Consider the following 24,081-nt stretch of genomic DNA (forward strand, 5'->3'; position numbering starts at 1 on the left):
TCAGCTGCTGGAGGAAAAGAAGAGCTTCAAGAAGTCCTGAACAGGCTCCAATTTAATTCCAGATTCTGTGGTTCATTCTCTTTCCTTTTCTTTTCTTCTGGCGCCTGGGATCTTCTCAATTTCACATGAAGCTTGAACCCATTTACAATCAATTTGTTGAAGGATTTCTCAGCAGCCATCTCTGCAACTTGCAAATGGGATGAAAACACACTGCTGTCTCTGTACAACTGTGAAAATTCAGATCTCACCAAACTGGTAAAATTGATTTCTGAGAGCAGTCTCACTGATTGAATCTCCCAGGCTAGCAACATAAAGAATAATAATCTCATTATCTGGTGGGCCCAGATAAGGCATTATTTAAGACCATTTTAGAAGTCTCTCTACCACAGCAGGATCATTAATACCATAATAGAGATCTTTGATTTCCTGATTATTAGGTCTGTAGACTTCTCAGGTTTCTATGCACTCTCTCCTCTTTTACAGTCTCCTTCCTCTTAGAACGAACAAATGTCAGAACAATTCCATTTGTAGTAAGTGGTGGTCTAAGCCAGTTTGGGTATTATGTCACTGGTAGCTGTATCCTTTCCAAGAACATCAATTGACCAAGTTCCATCAGAGTTAGAATTCTCTCACTCAGTATTCTTGATGCAATATTCTTTGTTCAAATCAGACTTAGGTATGTGATTTTTTCTACTTAATAGTATTTTATTTTTTTCCAATTATATGTGAAGATAATTTTCAACATTCATTTTTGTAGATTTTGAGGTCCAAATTTTTCTCTCTCCTGTCCTCCAACTTCCCCAAGACAGTAAGCAATCTGATATAGGTTATAGATGTACAAACATGTTGTACAAATTTCCATATTAGTCATGTTGTGAATAAAGAATCAGAACAAAAAGGGGAAAAGGCAAGAAAGAAAAACAAAAGCAAAAAAGTGAAAATGAAATATGTTAGTAAATAAATTAGTTTTGTATATATAATTATGTATACATTTATTAGTAAATATATTAGTTATACTAACATTTATAAAATATGTTAGTAAATAAAATGCTTCCATCTGTATTCAGACTCTATAATTATTTTCCTGGATGTGGTCCACATTTTCCATCATGAGTTTGGAATTATTTTAGACTGTTGCATTTCTGAGAAGTTAATTCTATCAAAATTGGTTGTCACACAATGCTGCTGTTACTGTGTACAATGTTCTCCTGATTCAGATCACTTCACTTAGCATAAGTTAATGTAAGTCTTGCCAGGTTTTTCTGAAACCCATCTGCTCATCATTTCTTATAGTATAATAGTATTCCATTATATTAATATACCACAACTTATTCAATCATTCCTCAATTGATAGGCATCTCCTCAATTTACAAGTCTTTACCACCACAAAAAGAGCTACTACAAATATTTTTGTACATGTGGATCTTTTCCCTTTTTTCTTATCTCTTTGGAATACAGACTTAGTAGTGGTACTGTTGGATCAAAGGGTATGCACATTTTTATAGTCCTTTGGGCATAGTTCCAAATAGCTCTCCAGAATGGCTGGATCAGTTCACAACTCCACCAATAATGCATGTGTTCCAATTTTCCTTCATCTCCCACATTTATCATTTTCCTTTTCTGTCATTTTAACCAATCTGATTGATGTGAGGTGGTACCTCAGAGTTGTTTTAATTTGAATTTCTCTATTCAACAATGATTTGGAGCATTTTTTTAATATGACTATAGATAGTTTTAATTTCTTCATTTGAAAATTGCCTGTTCATATCTTTTGGGTATGTCATTCTTAAGGGACAGTCCTGCATCACAAACTAGGTAAGCCATATTTTAAGTCCAAAAGGCAGGTCTAACAACCTTTTTTTAATTACTGTAGGTTTGGCATACTTTAGTCATCTTAAAAAGCATGCCAACACCAAGGCACTGTAAACAGCCTGACACAAATTTTAAATTACTTTCCGTACTTTTTCTTTGGTAATCCTGAAATAGGGCTTTTCTCTAAGGCACATCTGACACAGAATAGGGAATTCTATGTTCCTCCAGTTCTGCATGTAATAAGTGTTAGAGCTAAGAGATGCTAACATATTAAGCAGTAGTCAGAGGGTTGCTGGTGGAAGCCAGCATTAACTCTTACCAACAAGCAAAAAATCAAGTACAGATCCTGGGATGGACTGTATGTATATTGTCTGAGGACCAGCCTAGGTAAGTACAGATAGCCTCATCATTATGGGGTTGTCTATGTGATAACATCAATGATTGACTGATCTACTGGTTGATTGATTCTGCTACATTAATCCATTAAATCATCTTGGGTCATGTTGTAATTGGTGTGGGAGGGGACTAAGGGAGACTTCAAAGTCAAAACAAAGAAAAATGCCCCACCTTTAATGCTACTGACCTCCTTTGATGTCTGGCAATGGTGATGGATTGCTACTGCCACATCTTACCTATCTCAACTAGTTCCCCTGGTGCTCAAAATCATGCATTCAAGGTGGCTGGAAGACAGCTAACCATGTCATCTTGTCTGAGAAATTGCACTTATTTGGGGACCTGAGATCATTAGCATTGTGTTTTTATCAACTGTGCTACATGGTTATTAGAAGAGTAGTTAACAGTTTCTTAAATTGTTTACCTTTTAAACTAAATTCTTAGAAGGAAAAAAAAACCTCAAGGGAGGTCACTTAAATGATGTAATTCTTAATACTAACATATTAAACAGAAATCAAATGAAAAGTTCAAGCAAGTTTTCAATATTACTTATTTTTAAAATGATTTTCCTATAGACTAACAATATGAAAAACAAACACAGTATTACAATATTTTCTGTTTATATCAATGTGTTTATAGATTGCAGTGGGGACAATATATCTAAGAAGTTGGAGAACAACAGCTTTCACATTCAAAACTACAATGAAAAACATTTTGTTAATGGTAACCTCTCAAATATCATAATAAATTTGAGGAAAAGAATTGAATTACCCCATTTGCATGCATCACTGCAGCTCCCATATTTATTTGCTTTTATTTATGTTCTTCCTATTTTAGCTTAGAAATTAAAATCAATCACTAAGGGAAGTTGATCACTAAGAGAAAGTCCTATGACCTACATATTTCTCATAAATTTGTTAGTCAGGTCTTCACATTAATAAATATATTATAGTAAGTGCATGATATACATATGGAAAATGTGATTTATTAACATGAGTTAAATTAGACTGAGGCCAAGTAAAATCAGTGGTAGGATATGGGATCCTTAATTTCCTTTTCTTTGATGAGTCATTATAATAAGCAATATTGATTCTACACATATATACACATGTGAGTAGTTTGTCCATAAGAAAAATTAAAATAGGAAAAACAAAATTAAGAGAGATTAATGATGAAGTAGTTATTCTCATTGAAAAGTCACTATGTAATAGAAAGTTATTTCTGATGGTGTTTACCAACATTTTGTTCATTTTTTGGCAGTCAATAAATTAGTTCACTAGCATTTAAGCACCTACTATGGGCTAGACACTGTGCACAAAACTTAAGAATGCTAAATTTTTCATGACACATGGTAGGGCTTGGGAATAGGCTTAAACTAGATTTTTGAAATGTTGGGGATTAAAGAATGGGGTGGAAGGTAGGGGTCAAGGGTATATATGTATATGTATGTATGTATGTATGTGTATATACATATATATATGCATGTGTATATGCATATATATACATATGGAAACAGATAGGATTTAACATATCATAGAATCAAAGAATTTAAAAGATGAAGATGGAAGAAGAGGAAGATGAAAAGAATGACTCTGCATACATACAACTGATTTAGTGAACATCCAATTTATGAAAGATATTTTATAGGATTTGGGGGGAATATATATATTTATATATAATTAGATTTAATAGCTAGGTTAGATATGATGTCAGGTTAGAGATGACTGGGTCACAAGATCAGGTATTTAAAATGAAGGAAACTTAGATGGAATACAGTGACCCAACTATCTAATTTTATAGTTGCATGAAATAAGGCACAGAGACATTGTCACTTGCCTAGAATCATTCTACTAGGGTACCAGCAGATCCAGTACTCAAGTTCAGTTCCCCCTCCTTTTTACTTTCCAATTTACACAGTTATAAGAATGACATTGTTCATATTTTGGAAAACTGAACACTGATGGAATAAGACAAAAAGGTAGTAAGTTTTGACATAGGATGAAAGATGTGCTAACATCAAGCATTGCCAAAAATGTTGGTCCAAGGGGAAGTGTAGAAAGCAGAAAAGGAGAGTAGAGAAAGAGGAGAAAAGAACAAAATCAGCAAGTTAGCATAATTCAAAATTGTGTTTAGGATTTGAATAAGTTTCCTAGAATTATTACAAAGCCCCGAAATTTTAGGTAATTTTAGATAACATAAGATATTATATACCATGTAAATAACCTAGAAGTAACTAAATGTCACACAGAAGAATTTGGTTCATTGAATATGAAAAAAAATCACATTTCCTTTTGTAAAAGTAACACTTTCCCTAACATTATCATCATTAAACATGTATGAAACGATGATACATATATAAAGTTTAGAAAATTTAGCCATAGTTCACTACTTAATAGACAAAAAGATAAAAATACATAATTACTTAAGGTATACATGACATTATTTTTATAGGTCTAATTACTTTGGCCCCCACTGTCTGAAGATCACACGTGTCACATATGTTACATTTGTCTCCCTCCACCCCACAACAGGTTTCTGGCATGAGGATATCAAGGCTGAAAAAACATCCAGTTTTTATTAATGGCATTTCCTCAAATATAGTGGGGGAGGAAGAGAGGGGATCCTCTGTACTCCATTGACATTTGACCCCTAGCAGTTGAATTATCTTTTACAAAGAAATATTACTTTAAAAGTATAATCACAAACATAGAAACATTCCACTGAGTGAATTTCTATATTTATGAGAAACTGAAGATGACAAATAAGACAAAAGAGAAAGAAATACTTCAAGTCAATTTATCAGACCCAGGGTAAAAGAGAGGGAGAGCAAGGAAGGAAGTCCTTCAACTCATTCTGGTTCAGTTCGTGGTGCCTGTACTCTAGATGAACTGTGATCTTCACCTTCTAGACACAGCAAGAAAGAGCTTGCAGGTAAAAAACAAACAAACAAATAAAAAAAATCATTAACTAGAAAGAACAATATTCCTAGCCTGGTAAGTTTTAAAGGAGCAGCCTGTTTCACCTACATCGCCAATCAAAGCAGGCCACCTCCACAGCTTGGTAGCAGATACAACATGCATGTTAGATCTATGCATGCAAAGATGTACACTTAATATAAATAGAGAATAAATTGTCCCTACTCACAACCATACCAACTTCTATTTTATTTGAAATACCCCATTATCTGCACTCCTTAAACAATTAGAATTTTTAAATTGGATAATCAACCATATAACACTGTATATTTAAGAGTATGAATTTTCCTTGCCGGAAAAGAGTCCTTGAGGATAAGAGATTTGTTTTATGCTTTTTAAACCTGTTGAAAAGTACAGATATTTATTTGCCATTCATTGTGTTCCCAACACTGGTTAACAAATATCTAATAGTCTTGACTTAACTCACACGTAAAAATTGATTCAACATTATCTTCCAGTTATGAGGATTTCTATCTTTTGCATTTTAAAACACATCTGATGTTAGATTTCTGGACTAATTGTTACCTAAATGAAAGGGGGAAAACACTATTTTTAAATAAAATGTTGTGGAAATAAGACCAATGGCATCTCTTTCATTATATTTTGGCATATATTATCAAATATCTCCCCATACTGCTGTTTCCTTTTGCCTTTGGAAATACAATAAAAATTTGCTTCACTAACTTCTTTCTTTTATTCTAGGAAGAAATACTTGTGTGCCATTCTTCCATTTAGAAGCAACTTGCTTCTTTCCTCTGTTTTGGTTTTAGCAATAACATCAAGACTGACACAGATCAGCTACCATGGCAGTATATTTACTAGCTGGACAATGGACCAGGATATCTCATTAGAAAGTAAATAGAAGAATTAAATAGATGTTTGGAGTAAAAACTGTGATTCTGTCCCTTTTCTATCTATGTTGCTACCATCATTACAGAAACAGAGAAGGCCAAAGAAAACTAAGGATATGTTTTGCATCTGTTATTATTTCATAAAAAAGTCATCACTAAGTGACCAGTCTATTTACATGTTTAGGTTTCTTTTGAAAAAAAGCCTTTCTATTATTAAGCCATATTCAAAACTCTGTGTATGTATGTGTGTTTGAATGTAACTCTAAAACCTGTCACTATTAAGAAATTTATGTAAATAAACAAGGTTTTCATAAGACTTTTAAATTATTAAAAATACTTTTAGGATACTTTAAGAATATTTACATTATAAATCATTGATAAACTAATTATAAATCCTTATCTCTTCATTAAATTCTGTGAATATGGCAATGTTAAATGTGCTACACCAATTGGGATTAGAAGAGATTTGGTGGCATATAAAGGTCATGTGTGTGTGTATTTAAATTAAATTCACATTTTTTCAATATTGTATAATCACAATTCTTTAAGGAATCTTACATCTCACAGTTAGCAAACATGTACATTAATAAGATAGCATTGATGATAAAAAGATGGCCTTTATATCACTATATAGTTTGATATCATTGAAAGAACTGAACAATTTCCTAAACATAATTTAAAAATATAATCTCTTTCTCCTATTCAGTTATTTGACTAGATCGTTGTACATATATAGTTCTTTTTCAGAATATGTATCTTAAAAATGAGTCATAGCCTGGGCTACTTTTTAGTTGGGCATGGTACAATAATTGTTTTTTTTTAAATACATTGTTTGATGTATTTATAATGATAGGTCTCTAATATGGAGTCACTTATGTTGAATGCTTCTAATGTCCATAATACATATAAATAATGATAGACATTTGTCCTTTTTTTTTTTTTACTTTTGTACTTTTCCATTGTTCTGACCCATTCTAACCCTGTATGAAGTAATTAAAAGAGTGCAGCTACTGATTGGATGGGACAGCTGGTTGACTGAATTTAGGAGAGCCACAACTATACCTAGGGTTCCTTAATGCCAACTCAAATCCTCATGCAATTTCCAGTAAGGAAATACTTCCCTACCTGAGACTGGCATAGATAAGTGACTTGGAGAATTTCTGTACTACATCTGGGTCTGATTAGGAATACTCCTTCCAACCTGAGGCATAATTTGTTCCCAGTCACACCCATTTTTAAAATAGGAAACTTCCATGCTCAGATAACATTCTGAATATGTACTTCCACTGATACCTTTGCTACTGTACTGGTCTCCTTTTAGCTGGCTGAGCTTTGCATCTGTGGTACATCCATCTATCTGTATTGTCATATAATTTGGGTGTTTATGCTTTTTTACCCTGCTTGCTGAATGACATAATAATAAATTTCATGTTTATAACAGATTTTCTTCTACCAATTTCCTGTGAATCATTGAACCCAGGTCCTTTCTCTAACCTAAGACATAAGGTCAAATATAACACAGGATTAGAGTCATCTTTAATATTGCTATGAATTTCTTAAAGGAGGAATTGTAAGATTTTGAGCTTTTTGTTTTGGTTAATACTTTTTAAAGTACAAAGAGGAAAATTTTTTAGGTTTTGCTATCAATAAGCATTTTTCTTTCCTGCATTTTATTTAGGATATATTCTATAACAATGACAATAATAACATCAACATGTATCTTCCTAAGTAAAACACTGGGCTTTGATGTTGTTACTGATCTTACAATGTAAAAATGTAAAAAACGTTGGGTGTGTAATGTTTAGAATATAATTACCTAGGACACAATAGCACAGTAAATGCTTGATGATTAAGTGATATAAGAAAAAAAAACCCTCATTTTTTGAGACAAAGAAGGGTCCATTTACATTATAAACTATTAATATATTCATTATAATTAATCTTTATCTATTTATGATAGTAATGCCAGCTGAACCTCCTGTCACTCAACACTTTCCTACTTACCATATACACTCAGTTACCTTATATACTCAGAGGTAATGAAGTTAAATGTTTTAAATGAATTTTCTATTATTCATATCCCTCACTCATTTAGACTGATTTTCCTTTATTCAAATTGGTAAGAGGGGAAAGGAGAAAGAAGAAGAAGAAGAAGAAGAAGAAGAAGAAGAAGAAGAAGAAGAAGAAGAAGAAGAAGAAGAAGAAGAAGAAGAAGAAAAAGAAGAAGAAGAAGAAGATGAAGTAGAAGATGAAGAAGAAGAAGTAGAAGAAGAAGAAGGAGGAGGAGGAGGAGGAGAAGAAGAAGAATAGAAGAAGAAAAGAAGAAAGAGAAGGAGAAGAAGGAAAAGAAGGAGAAAGAGAAGAAGAAAAGAAGAAGATGAAGAAGAAAGAGTAGGAGGAGGAGGATGGGGTAGAAGAAGGAGAGGGAGGAAGATGAAGAACAAGAACAACAAAATAGTCATTTTCTGAGGAAAATCAGCTTCCCCTTTTATTTTTTTTATTTTTTTATTTCAATTTTAAAATGATCAGATTTGAACTTCAAATATTGATCACAGAATATTGTTCTCTGTAAGAATGTAAAATAAAATTAATGTAATTGTGAAGTAGGCTGATGAATAGTCCATTTATCATAGATTAGAAATGTAGCTTTGTTTGGGGGACAATTTATGCTGGTGGTAGAGGGGGTGGGGGTGGTGGGAGGAAAGGCCTATTAAAATAATAATAACTTTCTGTTTAGATTTTTTAATCATCTAGAGTGTTAACTAGATATTTCTTTGCTAGAATTATACTTAAAATATATAAAAGCTAGAATTATTTCAAAATTTTCTTACCTTTCAAATATGAGTGTAATTTATTTATATGACTATCTTTTGTATTATGGTGGCTATCATAAAGAAGAGGTAACAGAATTCCAATAAAATATTTATTTTGTGAAATGCAGTATCTGGAAGTGTCAGAATTAAGATCTAATGACTTTACATTAGCTCCTAGGTTAATAAATAACCTTGCAGTATGGAATATGAAATACTCACAAGAACATAGAAAACCCATGAAAATTCTAAGAAACTATATAAATTCAACATCTTTTGTGTGTGTGTGTATATATGTACTTTTCCTCCCTAAAATGATTTAATAAGTACAGTACACAACTCCAGAGAAAGTTAGTTTTCCAGAGACTACCAAACATCTGAATATTTCCATTATCTGACTAGACAAAAACGGAATAATATGTTTTGTTTTGTTTTCTGATCTGAACATTATGGTGTTTGATATTTACTTTAAAAAAATAACTCCACCTATGTTTAAAGATAAAGTTTGAACATCTATGTGTTCTATGTGTTATGCACCTTATATAAAAATATTCTGGGCAGCTAGGTGGTGCAGTGAATAGAGCACTGACCCTGGATTCAGGAGGCCCTGAGTTCAAATCCGACCTCAGACACTTAACACAAAAACTAGCCATGTGACCTTGGGCAAATTACTTAACTCTAATTGCCCTCCAAAAGGCAAAAAAAAAAAATTCTGAGATCTAAAGTGATAATTTATAAGTAAACTATGTACAGGAACGACCTGACCAAGACTCTGAGTTTATATAGACAAGGTCTCATTTCAGGGATTGATCCCAAGGGGTTATTGTCTGTTTTAGCTCACTCTTTACACATGGAATTAACTCCAGGAAAACTCTGAATAAAGCTCATGTTTACCTTGTTAATAATTTTCCCCCAAAGTAGGTAACAAGATACATAACTCCCATAGAAGCACTCAAGCTTATAAATACCCATCAGATAAGATGACCTTTATTAAACCCCACAGGAAATAGAGAAAACTCCAAAGACTCATAGGAACCCATAAACATATGCAGAAAATACGCAAAGCACTGAAACAGCCTACTTTTCCCATCACTTAGAATGTTTTCATATTTTAGGGAACAAGAAATGCATCTTGTCATTAGACTTGCATGATTACATCCCTCATAATGATAGTGATGTTTGACAAGGTTCATTACCTTGCTTCTGTAACTCCTGAGTTCTCTTCAAATCTCCTCCAGCTAGAGGAGTCAGATGGGTAATCTATCTCTAAGAAACACATTGTTCAGGAGATGTTATCCCTTCAGTAGGCTGCTCTCCAAATTCATAAACTTAGATATTCTTAGATACCACTCAAAACTGGGAAATAGTATGGCAGAAACTAGGCATAGACCAACATCTTGCACCATATATCAAAATAAAGCCAAAATAGGTACATGAGTTAGATATAAAGGCTGATATTATAAGTAAACTGGGAGAGCAAGGAATAGTTTACCTGTCAGATCTATGGAGAATGGAAGTATTTATGACAACATAAGAGAACATTATGAAATGCAAAATGGATAATTTAGATTGCATTAAATTGAACAGGTTTTGCAGAAACAAAGCCAATGTAACTAATACTAGGAGGGAAGCAGAAAACTAGGAAAGAATTTTTACAGCCAGTGTCTTTGATAAAGACCTAATTTCTAAAATGCATAGAGAACTTAATCAAATATATAAGAATAAATTTCTAAAAATAAATAAGAAAACAATTTTATAAAAATCATCAATTGATAAATGGTCAAGGGATATGAATAGGCAGTTTTCAGATGAAAAATTAGTTATCGATATTCATATAAAAATGCTCTAAATCACCATTGATTAGAAAAATTCAAATCAAAACAACTCTAAGGTATCATATCACTATCAGATTTTCTAATGTGACAAAACAGGAAAATTATAAATGCTGGAGAAGATGTGGAAAATTGGAATAATAATGCCTAGTTGGTGGAGTTATGAACTGGTCCAACCATTCTTGAGAACAATTTGGAGGTAAGCCCAAAGGGCTATAAAAATTTCCATACCCCTTGACCCAACTATACCACTTCTAGGCCTGTATCCCAAAGAAATCATACAAATGGCTAAAAGGACCCACGTGTATAAAAATATTTGTAGAAGTGTTTTTGTGATTGCAAATAATTGGAAATTGAGGGGACACCCATCAGTTGGGGAATGGCTTAACACGTCTTGGTATATGAATGTAATGGAATACTATTTTTCTATAAGAAAGGATGAGGAGGTGAGTTTCAGAAAAAAACTTGTAAAGATTTACATGAACTGATGGTGAATGAAGTGAGCAGAACCAGAACATTGTACACAGTAACAGCCACAATGTGCAATGACTAACTACGATAGATTTTTCTCTTCTTAGCAATACAAGGTTACAAAACAACTCCCTCTCCTTCCTCTCCTCCCCATCCTGCTCCTCCTCCTCTTTCTTCTTCACTTCTACTTCTTTCTCCTTTCCCCTCTTACCAATTTGAACACTTCCAGATACTGCATTTCACAAAATAAATAGTTCATTGTTTTTTTTTTTCCCATGATGGAAAATGCTGTTCACATCCAGAAAAAGAACTATGAAGACTGAATGCATATTGAAGCATATTGTTCTCTCTCTCTCTCTCTCTCTCTCTCTCTCTCTCTCTCTCTCTTTCTCTCTCCTCCCCCCCTTATTTTATTGTTTGCTTCTTCTTTTTCTTGGTTTCTCCCATCAGTTTTAATTGTTCTTTGCAACATGACTATTATGAAAATAGGTTTACTAAGAATGTATATGTACAGCCTATGTCAGATTTCATGCCATGTTGGGGTGGGGGGAGAGGAGAGATGGGAAGAAAATTTGAAGCTCAAAGTGCTATAGAAGTGAATGTTGAAAACCAAAAATAAATAAATAAATGTTAAAAAAAGAAAAGAAAAGAAGATGCCTGTCTTGAAGGTATGACAAACAAGTCCAAAGGAATGTATTCAGACAGTTGGCCTATGTACCCACAGTGTTTAAATATTTCCTTATATTTAATTCATATCAATAAATATCAGAAGTTTTCCTTTATAAACTTAATAAAGAAATTGATATTTGCTTGTTTTTTTTTAAAGATTATACCACCCACAAGGTTACTCAAAAAGGTAGTAATTCTAAGCAAATCTCATTTACCTAGATAGAAAGCTAGATTTGGACATCATTTTGTTTAAGAGATTTCTTAAAATAGTATTTTATTTCTTCCCAATTATGTCAAGACAATTTTAGCACTATTTTTACAAGATTTTGAGTTCCAACTTTGCTTCCTCCCTCCTTCTCCTCCCTCATCAGAAAATGGTAGGCAATTTGATATAGGTTATTAATGCGCTATCATTAAAATATGTTTTCATCTTCATCACAGTTTTCAAAGAAGAAACAGATCAAAAGGTAAAAAGAAGCACAGGAAAAAAATAAATTAAGTGAAAAATATGTGCTTTGATATGCATTCAGAGTCCATCATTTCTTTATCTGTTTGTGAATAACATTTTCTTTTGATAAGTCCTTTGTACTTGTCTTAGATCATTATATTACTGAGAAGGTCTGAGTCATTCATAGCTGATCATCACACAATGTTGCTGATACTGTGTATAGTGGTTTCCTGGTTCTGCTCATTTCACTTTGCATCAATTTGTGCAGTTCTTTCCAGTTTTTTTTTTCTGAAATTTTCCTGTTAATACTTTCTTATTGCACAATTGTATTCTATTACATTCATATACCACAGCTTGTTGAGCCATACTCCAATTGATGAATACCCCCTCAATTTCCAATATTTACCAACACAAAAAGACTGCTGTAAATGTTTATGTACTTGGAGGTCCTTTCTCCTTTAATGATCTCTTGGGATACAAACCTAACAGTGGTATCACTGAATTAAAGGTTATGCAGTTTGGTTGCTTTTTCAGCACAGTTCCAAATTGTTCTCCAGAATGGTTAGATAAGTTCACAGCTCCACCAAGAATGCATTAGTGTCCCCATTTTGCCACATCCTCTCCAATATTCATCATTTTTCTTTTCCGTCATGTTAACCAATCCAAGAGGTAGGACGTGGTTCCTCAGAGTTGTTTTAATCTGCATTTCTCTAATCCAAAGTAATTTAGAGTATTTCTTCATATGCCTATAGAGAGCTTTGATTTCTTCATCTGAAATTTGTCTTTTCATATCCTTTAACCATTTAACAATTGGGGAATTACATATTCCTGGAAATTTGACTCAGTTCTCTGTATATTTGAGAAATAAGTCCTTAATCAGAGACACTCTAAAGATTGTTTTCCAACTTTCTGCTTTCCTTCTAATCTTGGTTGCATTGGTTTTGTTTGTACACAAGCTTTTTATTTTAATATAATCAAAATTATGTGTTTTCCATTTCATGATGCCTGCCACTCACTTAACTTCTCCTTTAAAAAATTGGGTGCTATCCTACTTGGTGCATATATGTTTAGTATTGACATTGCTTCATTGTCTGTGGTACCTTTTAGCAAGTTTATCTGAGATCATGATTGCTACATTTGCTTTTATTTTTTTTACTTAAGCTGAAACATAATAGATTCTGCTCTAGCCCCTTACCTTTATTCTCTGTATGTCTCTATACTTCAAATGAGTTTCTTTTAAATAACATATTGTAAGATCCTTTTTTTTATCTACTCTGCTATCCACTTCCAATTTATGAAAGAGTTTAGACCATTCAAGCTTACAGTTATGATTACTGTGTATTTCCCACCATCCTTTTCTTCCTTCTGTTTGTCCTCTCCCTCTTTTCACACTTTTCCTCCTTAGCAGTGTTTTGCTATTGTCTACCACCTCCTCTAATCTGCCCTCCATTTTGTTAGTGTCCCCACCCCCTTCCCACATTTTATTTCTTCCCTCCTATTTTCCTGTCAGGTAAGATAGATTTCTATTTTCAATTAATTGTGCATATTATTCTCTCTTTGAGCCAATACTGATTAGTCAAGTTCAAGTAATTCCAGCTGCCCACCCTTCTATCTTTTTCTCTACTATAATAGATCTTTTACACCCACTTTTTGTGAAATAATTTGCCCCATTCTACTTCTCCCTGCCTTCTTCTCCCAGTGTCCTCCTCTTCCTCATCCTTAAATTATTTTTGACAACAGTCCCTCAAATTTACCTTAAGTCCATTCCACTATGTAAACTCCAGCTATACTGCTATGCTATTAGTGGTACACTTTTTTTTTTAGAATTACAGGTATCACCTTCCCATTTAGGGATGCATATAATTTAGCTCAATAAAAGCCCTTAAATTTTCTTTTCCATTTTTACCTCTTCATGCTTCTCTTGGGTCTTAATATTGGAGATTCAACTTTTTGGTTTAATTCTGTTCTTCTCCTTATGAGAACTTGAAATTCTTCTATTTCACTGAATGATCATTTTTGCTTTCCTCTTTTTGTGTTATGCTTAATTTCATTGTAAGTGATTCTTGGTTGTAGTCCTAGTTCCTTTACCTTCCAGAATGTGATGCTCTAGGACCTCTAATCTTTTATGTTGCAGCAGCTCTGTCCTATGTAATCCTCACTACAGCTCCCTCATATTTAATTTGTTTTTCTTTTTGGGCACCTGCAGTAGTTTTCCTTGACCTGATAGTTTTGAAATTTAGCAATAATGTTCCTTGAAGTTTTTATTTTGGGATCTCTTTCTGAGGTGATTGATGGATTCTTACAATGCTTATTTTGCCCTCTGGTTCCAAGATATCAGGGTAGTTTTCCTGTATTATTTCCTAAAAGATGCTGTCCTTTTGATTATGGCTTTCATGCGTCTAATGATTCTGATGTCATCTCTCCTTGATCTATTTTCCTAGTCAGTTGTTTTTTCTCATGAGTTATTTCTCTTATTTTTTCATTCTTTTGAATTTGTCTGATTGATTTTTTGATGTCTCAGAGTCATTAGCTTCCATTTTCCCAATTCTAACTTTTAAAAAGTTGTTTTCATCTATTTTCTATTTGGTCAATTATAATTTTAAAGGAATTGTTTTCCACATTGGATTTTTGTATCTCCTTTTCCATTTGGACAATTTTAGTCTTTAAGCAGTCATTTTATTTTTTCTAAGCAGTTGGCTCTTTTTTTCCTCACAATTCTCTTAAATCACTCTCATTTCTTTCCCCAATTTTTCTTCTACCTCTCTTATATGATTTTCAAATTTTTTTCTGGGCTTGAGACAACTTCTCATTTTTTCTTTTGGGTTTTGGCAATAGATGTTTTGACATTGTTATCTTCTTCTGAGTTTGTGTCTTGATCTTCTCTGTAACCATAGTAATTTTTGGATTCTTCTTATTTTGTTGTTGTTTTTTGCTCATCTTTTTTGACCTTGTCGCTTTCTTTTAAAGTTTATCTTTGCTTCTGGTTGTAAGGGGCAGTGTCTCAGACTTCTCATGCCAGGGACTACAGACCCTGCTGTTTACCTGGTTCTACACTGATGTTTCCCTAAGGACCCCTGGGGACTCTTACATCTGGTGATACTCTGAGGGTGTAGAATAGAGGTTGGCTAGCACTATTTGCTCTGATTTGTTATTGAATGAATAGAGAGTTCACTATGCTGTGTAATCAGAACCTTGAAAGCTTTTCACAGCAGCAGTCCTCTGGAAAGCTGCATCTTTGTGGCTTTAAAGTGAGACAAATCTTTCCTGTCAAACTTCCAAATGTCTTGGGATCAAAGATTGTTTCACTCCATCATTTTGCTGGTTCTGATATTCCAGGATCCGTTTTAGGGTGCTATTTTATGGTTGTTTGGACATGAATGTGGGAGAGTTATAGCAATTTACTGCTTACTCTGCCATCTTGTCTCCTGTAAGTTGGCTTCAGAGATTAAACAATTTTCTATACATAAGTTTGGGGTTCAGAAATATTGTATATTAGCTCCCATTTTGCATTTGCTGGGCATACATGTTGATTTCTACTCTGCTTCTTTGGAAAATCTATCAGTGTCCTGACTACTATCATCGCTTGAGCTTAGAGGAAAGATACTTCATAAGTACTAATCATCATACTCTGTGCCACTAACAGACTTCTCCCAAGATCATAGGCTTACTTTACTGAATTCTTGGCCATCCACCAGAGATTTTTTTTTCTTAACTTTAGTGAAAAAATTTTCAAAAAGGCTAAGAGTTTTCTATCACTCCCTTTATGGTTGGGACAGAAGGGCAGCTTCTGTGACAAAAGCACTTCCTTGTGAGACTCATCCAGCCATTTATTTTTGTGTGCAGCCAAAATCAATGGAAGCAAATTATGACCTCTTGCTGGAATCCTATCAGGAATTATCATTTGTCCTCTTAGCTAGGTATCAGTAGTCATATCCATAGTTTATAGGAAGAGATATTTTCTTTGCTCCAGATGAAGGCTTGAACCCTGAAAATTACAGAAACTGATGCAGGACTCCCTGTAATAATTCCTCTCTTATAGGTATTATTTCTTTTTGCCAACTTGATTTTGCATTATTAAAGACCTATCAACATTTATTGAGTTTTGATTATGATTGAACACAATTTAAAAATTATAAGCATTCAGTTATGCATTTGGAATCTTTCTTACCAAAGTGTTTAGAATTCAACTTTCAGTAAATATTATCTCATTCCATCATCTGGGGTGCCCTTTATCTATGACCATATATATCAGAGTTTTGAGAAACTAAGCAGCTGAAGGATTTCATGATTAAGCTCAGATCAATAAAATAGTATCCTCTTAAGCTGTCCATGCTTATACATTTTTCTTTAAAGATATGCTGACATTTTTAGGTTACATATAGAAATCTGTAATTTATTATTGTGCTATTGTTAGCCTTTTCATTGACTCTTTGAAAAAATGTCAATGAAGTGGTTATATTCATTTATCTAGTGGATTAAATATTATATGGTTCTCTGAAAATAATTATGTAATTATTAAGTCAGTTTTAAGTAGCCTATTGGAATATTCATTACTAAACATAATATTTTGACATTGTTTTCCAGAAGTTTAATTTAACCATCTCTATGGTTTTATTACTCACTTATCTGTTTTTGTTTTCTTGTCAATGCCATACTGCTTTCCTAAGAGTCAAAGGATAATATCTATCTGTGTTTGGGAAAACTGGTACATTCTCATCTAATTATGAAAATATATCCTAAAGTGAATAGTGGTCAACTACTGAAGTTCTGGGTGTTTGCAGAGGACTGGCATTTCAAGAAGATGTAACTAGGAAGAAAGAAACAAAATATTCAACTCAACCACAGCACTTAAGTAAAATATGAAAGTTTCCAATTTTTCATTCCAATTGAATCTCAATCTTCTCATCTCATTTTGAGAGTCAGGTTTTAAAATATGATACCTAGTTGTACCTCTTATGCAAATAGAAAAATACTATCCAATTAATATTAAAATATTGATAGTATTGTTTCATGCAAAACAAGAATTACTTTATTCTTCTCTATATAACTTCTTAAAAAGAGCTCTACAACTTAAATAAATTCTCTCATTCATCAAAACAAAAGTGTAGGCCTCATATTTAGTTGTTTTTTTTTTTTTATTTTAAGGAGGTCATGTTCTCCGAGATTTTCCAGATTAAGGATTGATAGAAGAAGAGAAAATATTGTTCTCTTATTAACCCTGTGTTCTAGGCCTTCTAAGCACAAACTTGTTGTGAGAAAAAGAAGCAAAACTTCTAATTTTTGTGCTTTCTTTTTTGTCATCCTTTCTGATGTTAGAATAATGTTTTCATTTTTTGTTATAAGTATATCTTATCTTCTTGGCACATACAATATAAGATTCTGTTTAAGCAGAAGATATCCCTTGCTTCTCACTAGTAATTTCTTGTTAAGATTACTTTTTATCCCATTCCTTTAACCTCTAGTCTTTTCAAATACATATTAAAAAAAAAAAAACATGTGATCTCTTAAGAAAACAGAAAATGCTACTAATATCATTCACAATTTGTGTACTACCTTTCTTTTGAAACATAAATAAATCATTGCAGAAGAGAATTGGTGAAGAGGGAAACTTTGGGGAATTCCAAACATTAAGAAGTAAGGACATAATGTGAATTGCCAGACTGCAGATTCGTTAAGGTTTTAATTGAGAAATCAATAAACCATACTTCTAATACAGACCCTCAAGTCTTTCCAGTTCACCTTTCACTGACTGTGGCATTATACATGCTCAGTTAGATGAAATTGGCACTTTTTTGTACTGGATAATCAGAGTTCCAGTTCTGGATGCATGCACCCAGATAAGTGACCCAAGAAAGCTTATTCCTCAGTAGTCTTAGTTCAGTGTTTCTGGAACACATTTGTAACCACGACAAGGAGAAAAAGGTTTTCTGCTTGCACCACCTAAGATGCATCTGGTTATTTGCTTGCAAGCATTTGAAAACCTTCAGAATGATAAAGAAACTTTTTTAAAGTCATCATTAATCCTAGGACCCCTTTCCTTTCTCTTCAGTCCCTGTCCCTAGTGCAATATATTTGGTCTGTAATCAAATATGTAAAAAAATGCATTGCATTTTCAATCACAGTCACTAAAAAAAAAAAAAAAAAAAAAACAACGTCAAGAGAATACGGATAGAAAAGAATAGCTATTAATGGTCAAAGCCATTGAAACCCCCTACAAAGTAGGAGCAATTAGTAACCATAATCAGTTATTGTGCAGCCAAAGCCTCCTTCCCCCATTCCAAGATTACCATGCGTATATACATATATTTGTAATCTATAATTCAATACATGATGATTCGTTACAAAGAAAATGCTTCAAAAAGAAAAAAATAGCACTAGACATTGTATTACTGCAGTAAAGGAAGAAATGCATTTAAAGCAACGATGAAAATGGCGTGCAGTATAATTACCTGAAATTGCTATTCGCTTGACACCCTGACACTAATTTTATTCAAGCCATTGGGAAATAAAAATTTTAAAAGCACTCCTTTCCAAACGTCAGAGCTTGGGTGGGTGGGTGGATGGGGAGTTTAGGGGATTGGGAGGGTGGAGGCAGAAAGGAAAGGGTAAACTTTCCAGTATTCAAAAAAGAATTAAACAATCCATTTAGGATAAACGTCTATATAGATCGACAGCCTTTAATGCCAACATTTTTAACGCTTGCCCTGTACGTAGATTGATTTTTTTTTTCTCCAGCATTCCCTCAGCAGATGGATTTTTGCTACTGCAGATCAGCAGAGGGTGTCAGATCTTTCAGAGTGCACCAGGCTGGAACGAGCAGAGCTTCTTAGTAACTCTCTTTTCGCCCTCCCCACTCTCGCTCTTTCTCCCTTCTTCTCTCCCCAACCCCCTCTTCTGAGTAATTCAGAAAGAGCAGAAGAAAGAGAAGCAAAACGAGGGGGGAAAGAAGAGCTAGTTAGGGGGAAGAGAGGGGAACCCGAGAAAAGAACAGAACACGAGAAGAGGGGGAAGGATGGACAACCACAAAACGCAGGGATTGCGGAAATTTTGCAGCGCCATTGGCTCGGCAGCTCTTCCTTAGGCTGGGGCGTGATTTCAGCACCAAGGAGAACTGGACAGCACCCAGAGGGAACTCCTAGGCAGAGAGCAACAGCAGCAGGAGCCGCTGCAGCAGCAGCTACAGCATTCAGCATCAGCAGCCGGAAACACTGCTTTGTAACAGAAAAGGCAAGGTCAGTCCGAGGCATAGCCATGCACAGGCAGTTCGCCTGTACTATGCTGCACTCAGCCTGCTGGTGTGTCTAACATGCACTTGCTTCTAATTCCTAGCATTGTTACCATTCAGATTAGTGAAGACAACTAGCAGAGATTCGACAGTTGTGGGTTTATTTATTTATTTTTTAACTTCTTTTGGTGGTTTCAAAGGGGAGGGAGGGAGGGAGGAATTTTTTCTACTTTTTTTTTTTTTAATTTTATTTGTGCGTGCCTTGCACTACGTGCCTGAAGAGTTTGTGGATTTAATTATTGACTGGAGTCTGGACCGTTGCAGTGTGGGGGGGGAGGAGGGAGAAAAGAATCCACCCCCCCCAAAAGAAAGCTTTTTTTTTTCTTCTTCCTTGGGTTCGGACATTGAAGTGGTAAATGAACTTGAACTGTGTCTGTGGCAAACAGGATGATTGCTGTTACTTTGTGATGAGATCGGGGATGAATCGCTCAGTTTAAAAATGCTGCTTTGGATTCTGTTGCTGGAGACGTCTCTTTGTTTTGCCGCTGGAAACATTACAGGGGACGTTTGCAAAGAGAAGATCTGTTCCTGCAACGAGATAGAAGGGGACCTGCACGTAGACTGTGAGAAAAAGGGTTTTACAAGTCTGCAGCATTTCACTGCCCCGACTTCCCAGTTTTACCATTTATTTCTGCATGGAAATTCCCTCACTCGACTTTTTCCTAATGAGTTCGCTAACTTTTATAATGCGGTTAGTTTGCACATGGAAAACAACGGTTTGCATGAAATTGTTCCCGGGGCTTTTCTGGGGCTGCAGCTGGTGAAGAGACTTCACATCAACAACAATAAGATTAAATCTTTCCGAGAACAGACTTTCCTGGGGTTGGACGATCTGGAATACCTCCAGGCCGATTTTAATTTATTACGAGATATTGACCCGGGAGCATTTCGGGACTTAAACAAGTTGGAGGTACTCATTTTAAATGACAACCTCATCAGCACCTTACCTGCCAACGTGTTCCAATATGTTCCCATCACCCACCTCGACCTTCGGGGAAACAGACTTAAAACATTGCCTTATGAGGAGGTCTTGGAGCAGATCCCAGGCATTGCTGAAATCTTGTTAGAGGATAACCCCTGGGACTGCACTTGTGATCTGTTGTCTCTGAAGGAATGGCTAGAGAACATCCCCAAAAACGCACTTATTGGACGTGTGGTCTGCGAAGCCCCCACTAGACTGCAGGGCAAAGATCTTAATGAGACCTCAGAACAAGATCTATGTCCTTTGAAAAACCGAGTGGACTCTAGTCTCGCAGCACCCCCTGCCCAGGAGGAGACCTGTGCTCCTGGCCCCATTCCAACTCCCTTTAAGATTAACGGCCAAGAAGATTCTGCCACTCCAGGGGCTGCTCCAAATGGAGGTACAAAGATTCCAGTCAACTGGCAAATCAAAATCAGACCTACTGCGGCTGTATCGGCGATCAATGCCAAAAACAAACCTCCGGGCAGAAGTATGCCCTGTCCGGAGATATGCAGCTGTGACCAAATCCCAGATTCCGGTCTAAAGGTGAATTGCAATGACCGAAACGTGAGCAGTTTGGCTGACTTGAAGCCCAAGCCCTCCAACGTACAGGAGCTATTTTTGAGAGACAACAAGATCCACACCATCAGGAAATCTCACTTTCTGGATTATCGGAATCTTAATCTGTTGGATCTAGGAAACAATAATATTGCAACTGTGGAGAACAACACCTTCAAGAACCTTTTGGATCTAAGATGGCTATACATGGATAGCAACTACCTGGACACCCTGTCCCGAGAGAAATTCACTGGGCTGCTGAACCTTGAGTACCTGAATGTGGAGTTTAACGAGATCCAGTTGATCCTCCCTGGTACCTTCAATGCTATGCCCAAACTGAGGATACTCATTCTCAACAACAACTTGCTGAGATCCCTGCCTGTCGACGTGTTTGCTGGGGTCTCACTCTCTAAGCTAAGTCTCCACAATAACTATTTCCTGTACCTCCCAGTAGCGGGGGTACTGGATCAGTTAACCTCCATCATACAGATTGATCTGCATGGCAACCCCTGGGAGTGCTCTTGCACGATTGTGCCTTTCAAACAATGGGCAGAGCGCCTGGGTCCCGAAGTGATCATGAGTGATCTGAAGTGCGAATCCCCAGAAGACTTCTTCAAAGCAGATTTCATGTTCCTCTCCAATGACGTGATGTGCCCCCAGCTGTATGCAAAGATCGCGCCTACGTTAACTTCACACAGTAAAAACAGCTCTGGGTTGGCGGAGACAGGGACTCATTCCAACTCCTACCTAGAGACCAGCAGGGTCTCCATTTCGGTGCTGGTCCCGGGACTCCTTCTGGTGTTTGTCACCTCTGCCTTCACAGTGGTTGGCATGTTAGTGTTTATCCTGAGAAACCGAAAGCGGTCAAAGAGAAGGGATGCCAACTCATCTGCATCTGAAATCAATTCCTTACAGACAGTCTGCGATTCTTCTTACTGGCACAACGGACCTTACAATGCAGAAGGAGCCCATAGAGTTTATGACTGTGGGTCTCACTCCCTATCAGACTAAAAACCCGGGGCAAAGGGTGGGGGAAGGGAGGTGGGGAGCTTCTCCACAAGTTTCGCAGCTAGCAACCCAGTGGTTAAAGAAACCTTGACCCATGTACTTTGTCTGCTCTCCCACGCCAAAGCGTGATTGGCATAAATCAATCAACTCTTCTAGGAGAAGAGGGTTCTGACTCCTCAGCTCTCTTCTGGGAAAGCCAAACAGTGCGACGACTGTGGCATAACTCGGGGAACAGAAGCCAGCTCGCTAGCTCTAAACCCTCTTTGAGAGGCAGCCAAGCTGGAGCAGAGCTTCTTTACATCTGACTGTGCCCTTAGTGAACCTTGGAGACTAAAAAGAGGGCAGACGACACACTTGGCCAAACTCTTATAGGGCGAGCCATTGTTATTGTCCTATATATATATGTATAAATATACCTACGTCTATATATATATAGATAGATATCTATTTTTTTCCCCTGTGGATTAGCCCCGTGAGGAGGGGGACGTGATGGCCTCCCTGCTGACGCTTCAGGGAAGGGAAGTTGCACGAAGGCATGAATGTAATGTAAATAAATGACTCGGATTCCGAACAAAAAGTGCTGCATGGCTCGCATGGATACAACGCACCCCAGGGACGCTCCCCCTCCCAATCAACCGGAGACAGCGTCTAATTCACACCATCCACCCTCTTACCTGATAAGTCCCATCGTATCAAACTTTCTATAAACAAAATACAGTATAATCTAAAAGTGCCATTTCGCCATTTTTTTTTTGTGATGATAGGCAGTACAGAGAGGTACATTTACTGTGAAAAAATGTAAAGATTTTATTTAAGACATTTGCATGGATAGTCATCAGTTCATTTTATGAGTTTAAAATTTTACTTTCTTTGGAGAGGTTTTCAGGGGTTACTTTGGTATTTTTTTTTGTTGTTATTTTTCTATAAGTATCCAATAATGCCTTCCATCTGAATGTAAAATTAGTACCCTTGATTTTTATTATGGTATCAGTGTAAACATTCAAAAAATAATTCTGAGGCAGTTAAGCATGACCGATTAATGTCACTCTAGTGCTTAGGCTGCAATCTTAATGGTAGCAATTCTGTGCTGGTGTAAATCTTACTATTAAGGAGAAAAAAAAAAACAGAATCGAGGAAGCACGTGAAACTTACTAATTCTATCCGAGGATTTTATAATGGCATATTTTTTCAGTATTAAAGTGAAAATGTTTTCAACTCTGGGTCCTTATATTTTTCCAGCTTCATTTTTGCAAGTGGCTGCTATGGTATGTGTCGGCAGGGATGGGGGAGGGCTGGGGAGGGGGCGGATCCCTTCTCTGGCTGTAGCCATTAAGGCAGGTTCTCTAATCTCCTTTCTTAACTACCTACTCTTTGTGTCTTGTTTCTGCCCTATAACCTACCCATAATGTGTAAATCATCTAGTTCCCCTTCTTTCATTCTACTCCCCACCCCGCACCCCCGTCTGCCCCCCTAATGCGGCAGTGAATCCCTTTATTAATGCTGGAACTCCCTCGCTGCTGCTTCTGCTGGTGTTGCACACACTGCAGATATATTAGAGATGTTAGTGGAAATTTGATTTAATTGACTTAGCCTAGATCGGTCTCATTAAACAGAGTGGAGATTTCATTGGTCAGCATTCCTTGCTGAAACGCAGCACTGCCTTAATGAGTGGCAGTTGAGATGCTGTTGGCGATTTGACTTTAACAGCTGCTGGAAATGGTAAAACTAATTAGTGAAGGGAATCCCTCCCCCCTCATAACTTCACCTAGAAAATTGGTAAAGAAAACACACATCTTAACTCTGATCATCCACGTTAAAGAGGTTTTCTCTTAGATCATTTGGCTTTCTGGAAGTGGCCCCTTAATTAACAGGAAAAGCATTAAAGTGCTCAAAGCAATGAAGCTCCAATCTTAAACACTGTTCTTGGCTTTCTGTAGGCAAAATCCATTTGTGCAGCAGGGACTAACAAAACTTCAAATGCGAAATGGGTCTGCATTACAGCACATGC

At 35.8% G+C, this 24,081-nt stretch overlaps 1 protein-coding gene and 2 pseudogenes across 1 annotated transcript; 2 read left to right on the top strand and 1 right to left on the bottom strand.

Moving 5' to 3' along the window:
- Positions 1-19,514, bottom strand: LOC138142746 (pre-mRNA-splicing factor RBM22 pseudogene; annotated as a pseudogene).
- Positions 1-24,081, top strand: part of LOC138142713 (large ribosomal subunit protein eL33 pseudogene) — a 263,679-nt pseudogene that overhangs the window by 193,616 nt on the left and 45,982 nt on the right.
- On the top strand, positions 19,050-23,288 carry SLITRK1 (SLIT and NTRK like family member 1). Its single transcript, XM_069063815.1, has one exon. It carries the CDS (start codon positions 19,986-19,988, stop codon positions 22,074-22,076), a length of 2,091 nt encoding a protein of 696 aa, XP_068919916.1. The 5' UTR covers positions 19,050-19,985; the 3' UTR covers positions 22,077-23,288.

The sequence above is a fragment of the Petaurus breviceps genome, unplaced genomic scaffold (assembly GCF_028583685.1).
Source record: "Petaurus breviceps papuanus isolate PSGF00001 unplaced genomic scaffold, PetGlider_PUasm1.0 90602, whole genome shotgun sequence".
NCBI classification, from domain to species: domain Eukaryota; kingdom Metazoa; phylum Chordata; class Mammalia; order Diprotodontia; family Petauridae; genus Petaurus; species Petaurus breviceps.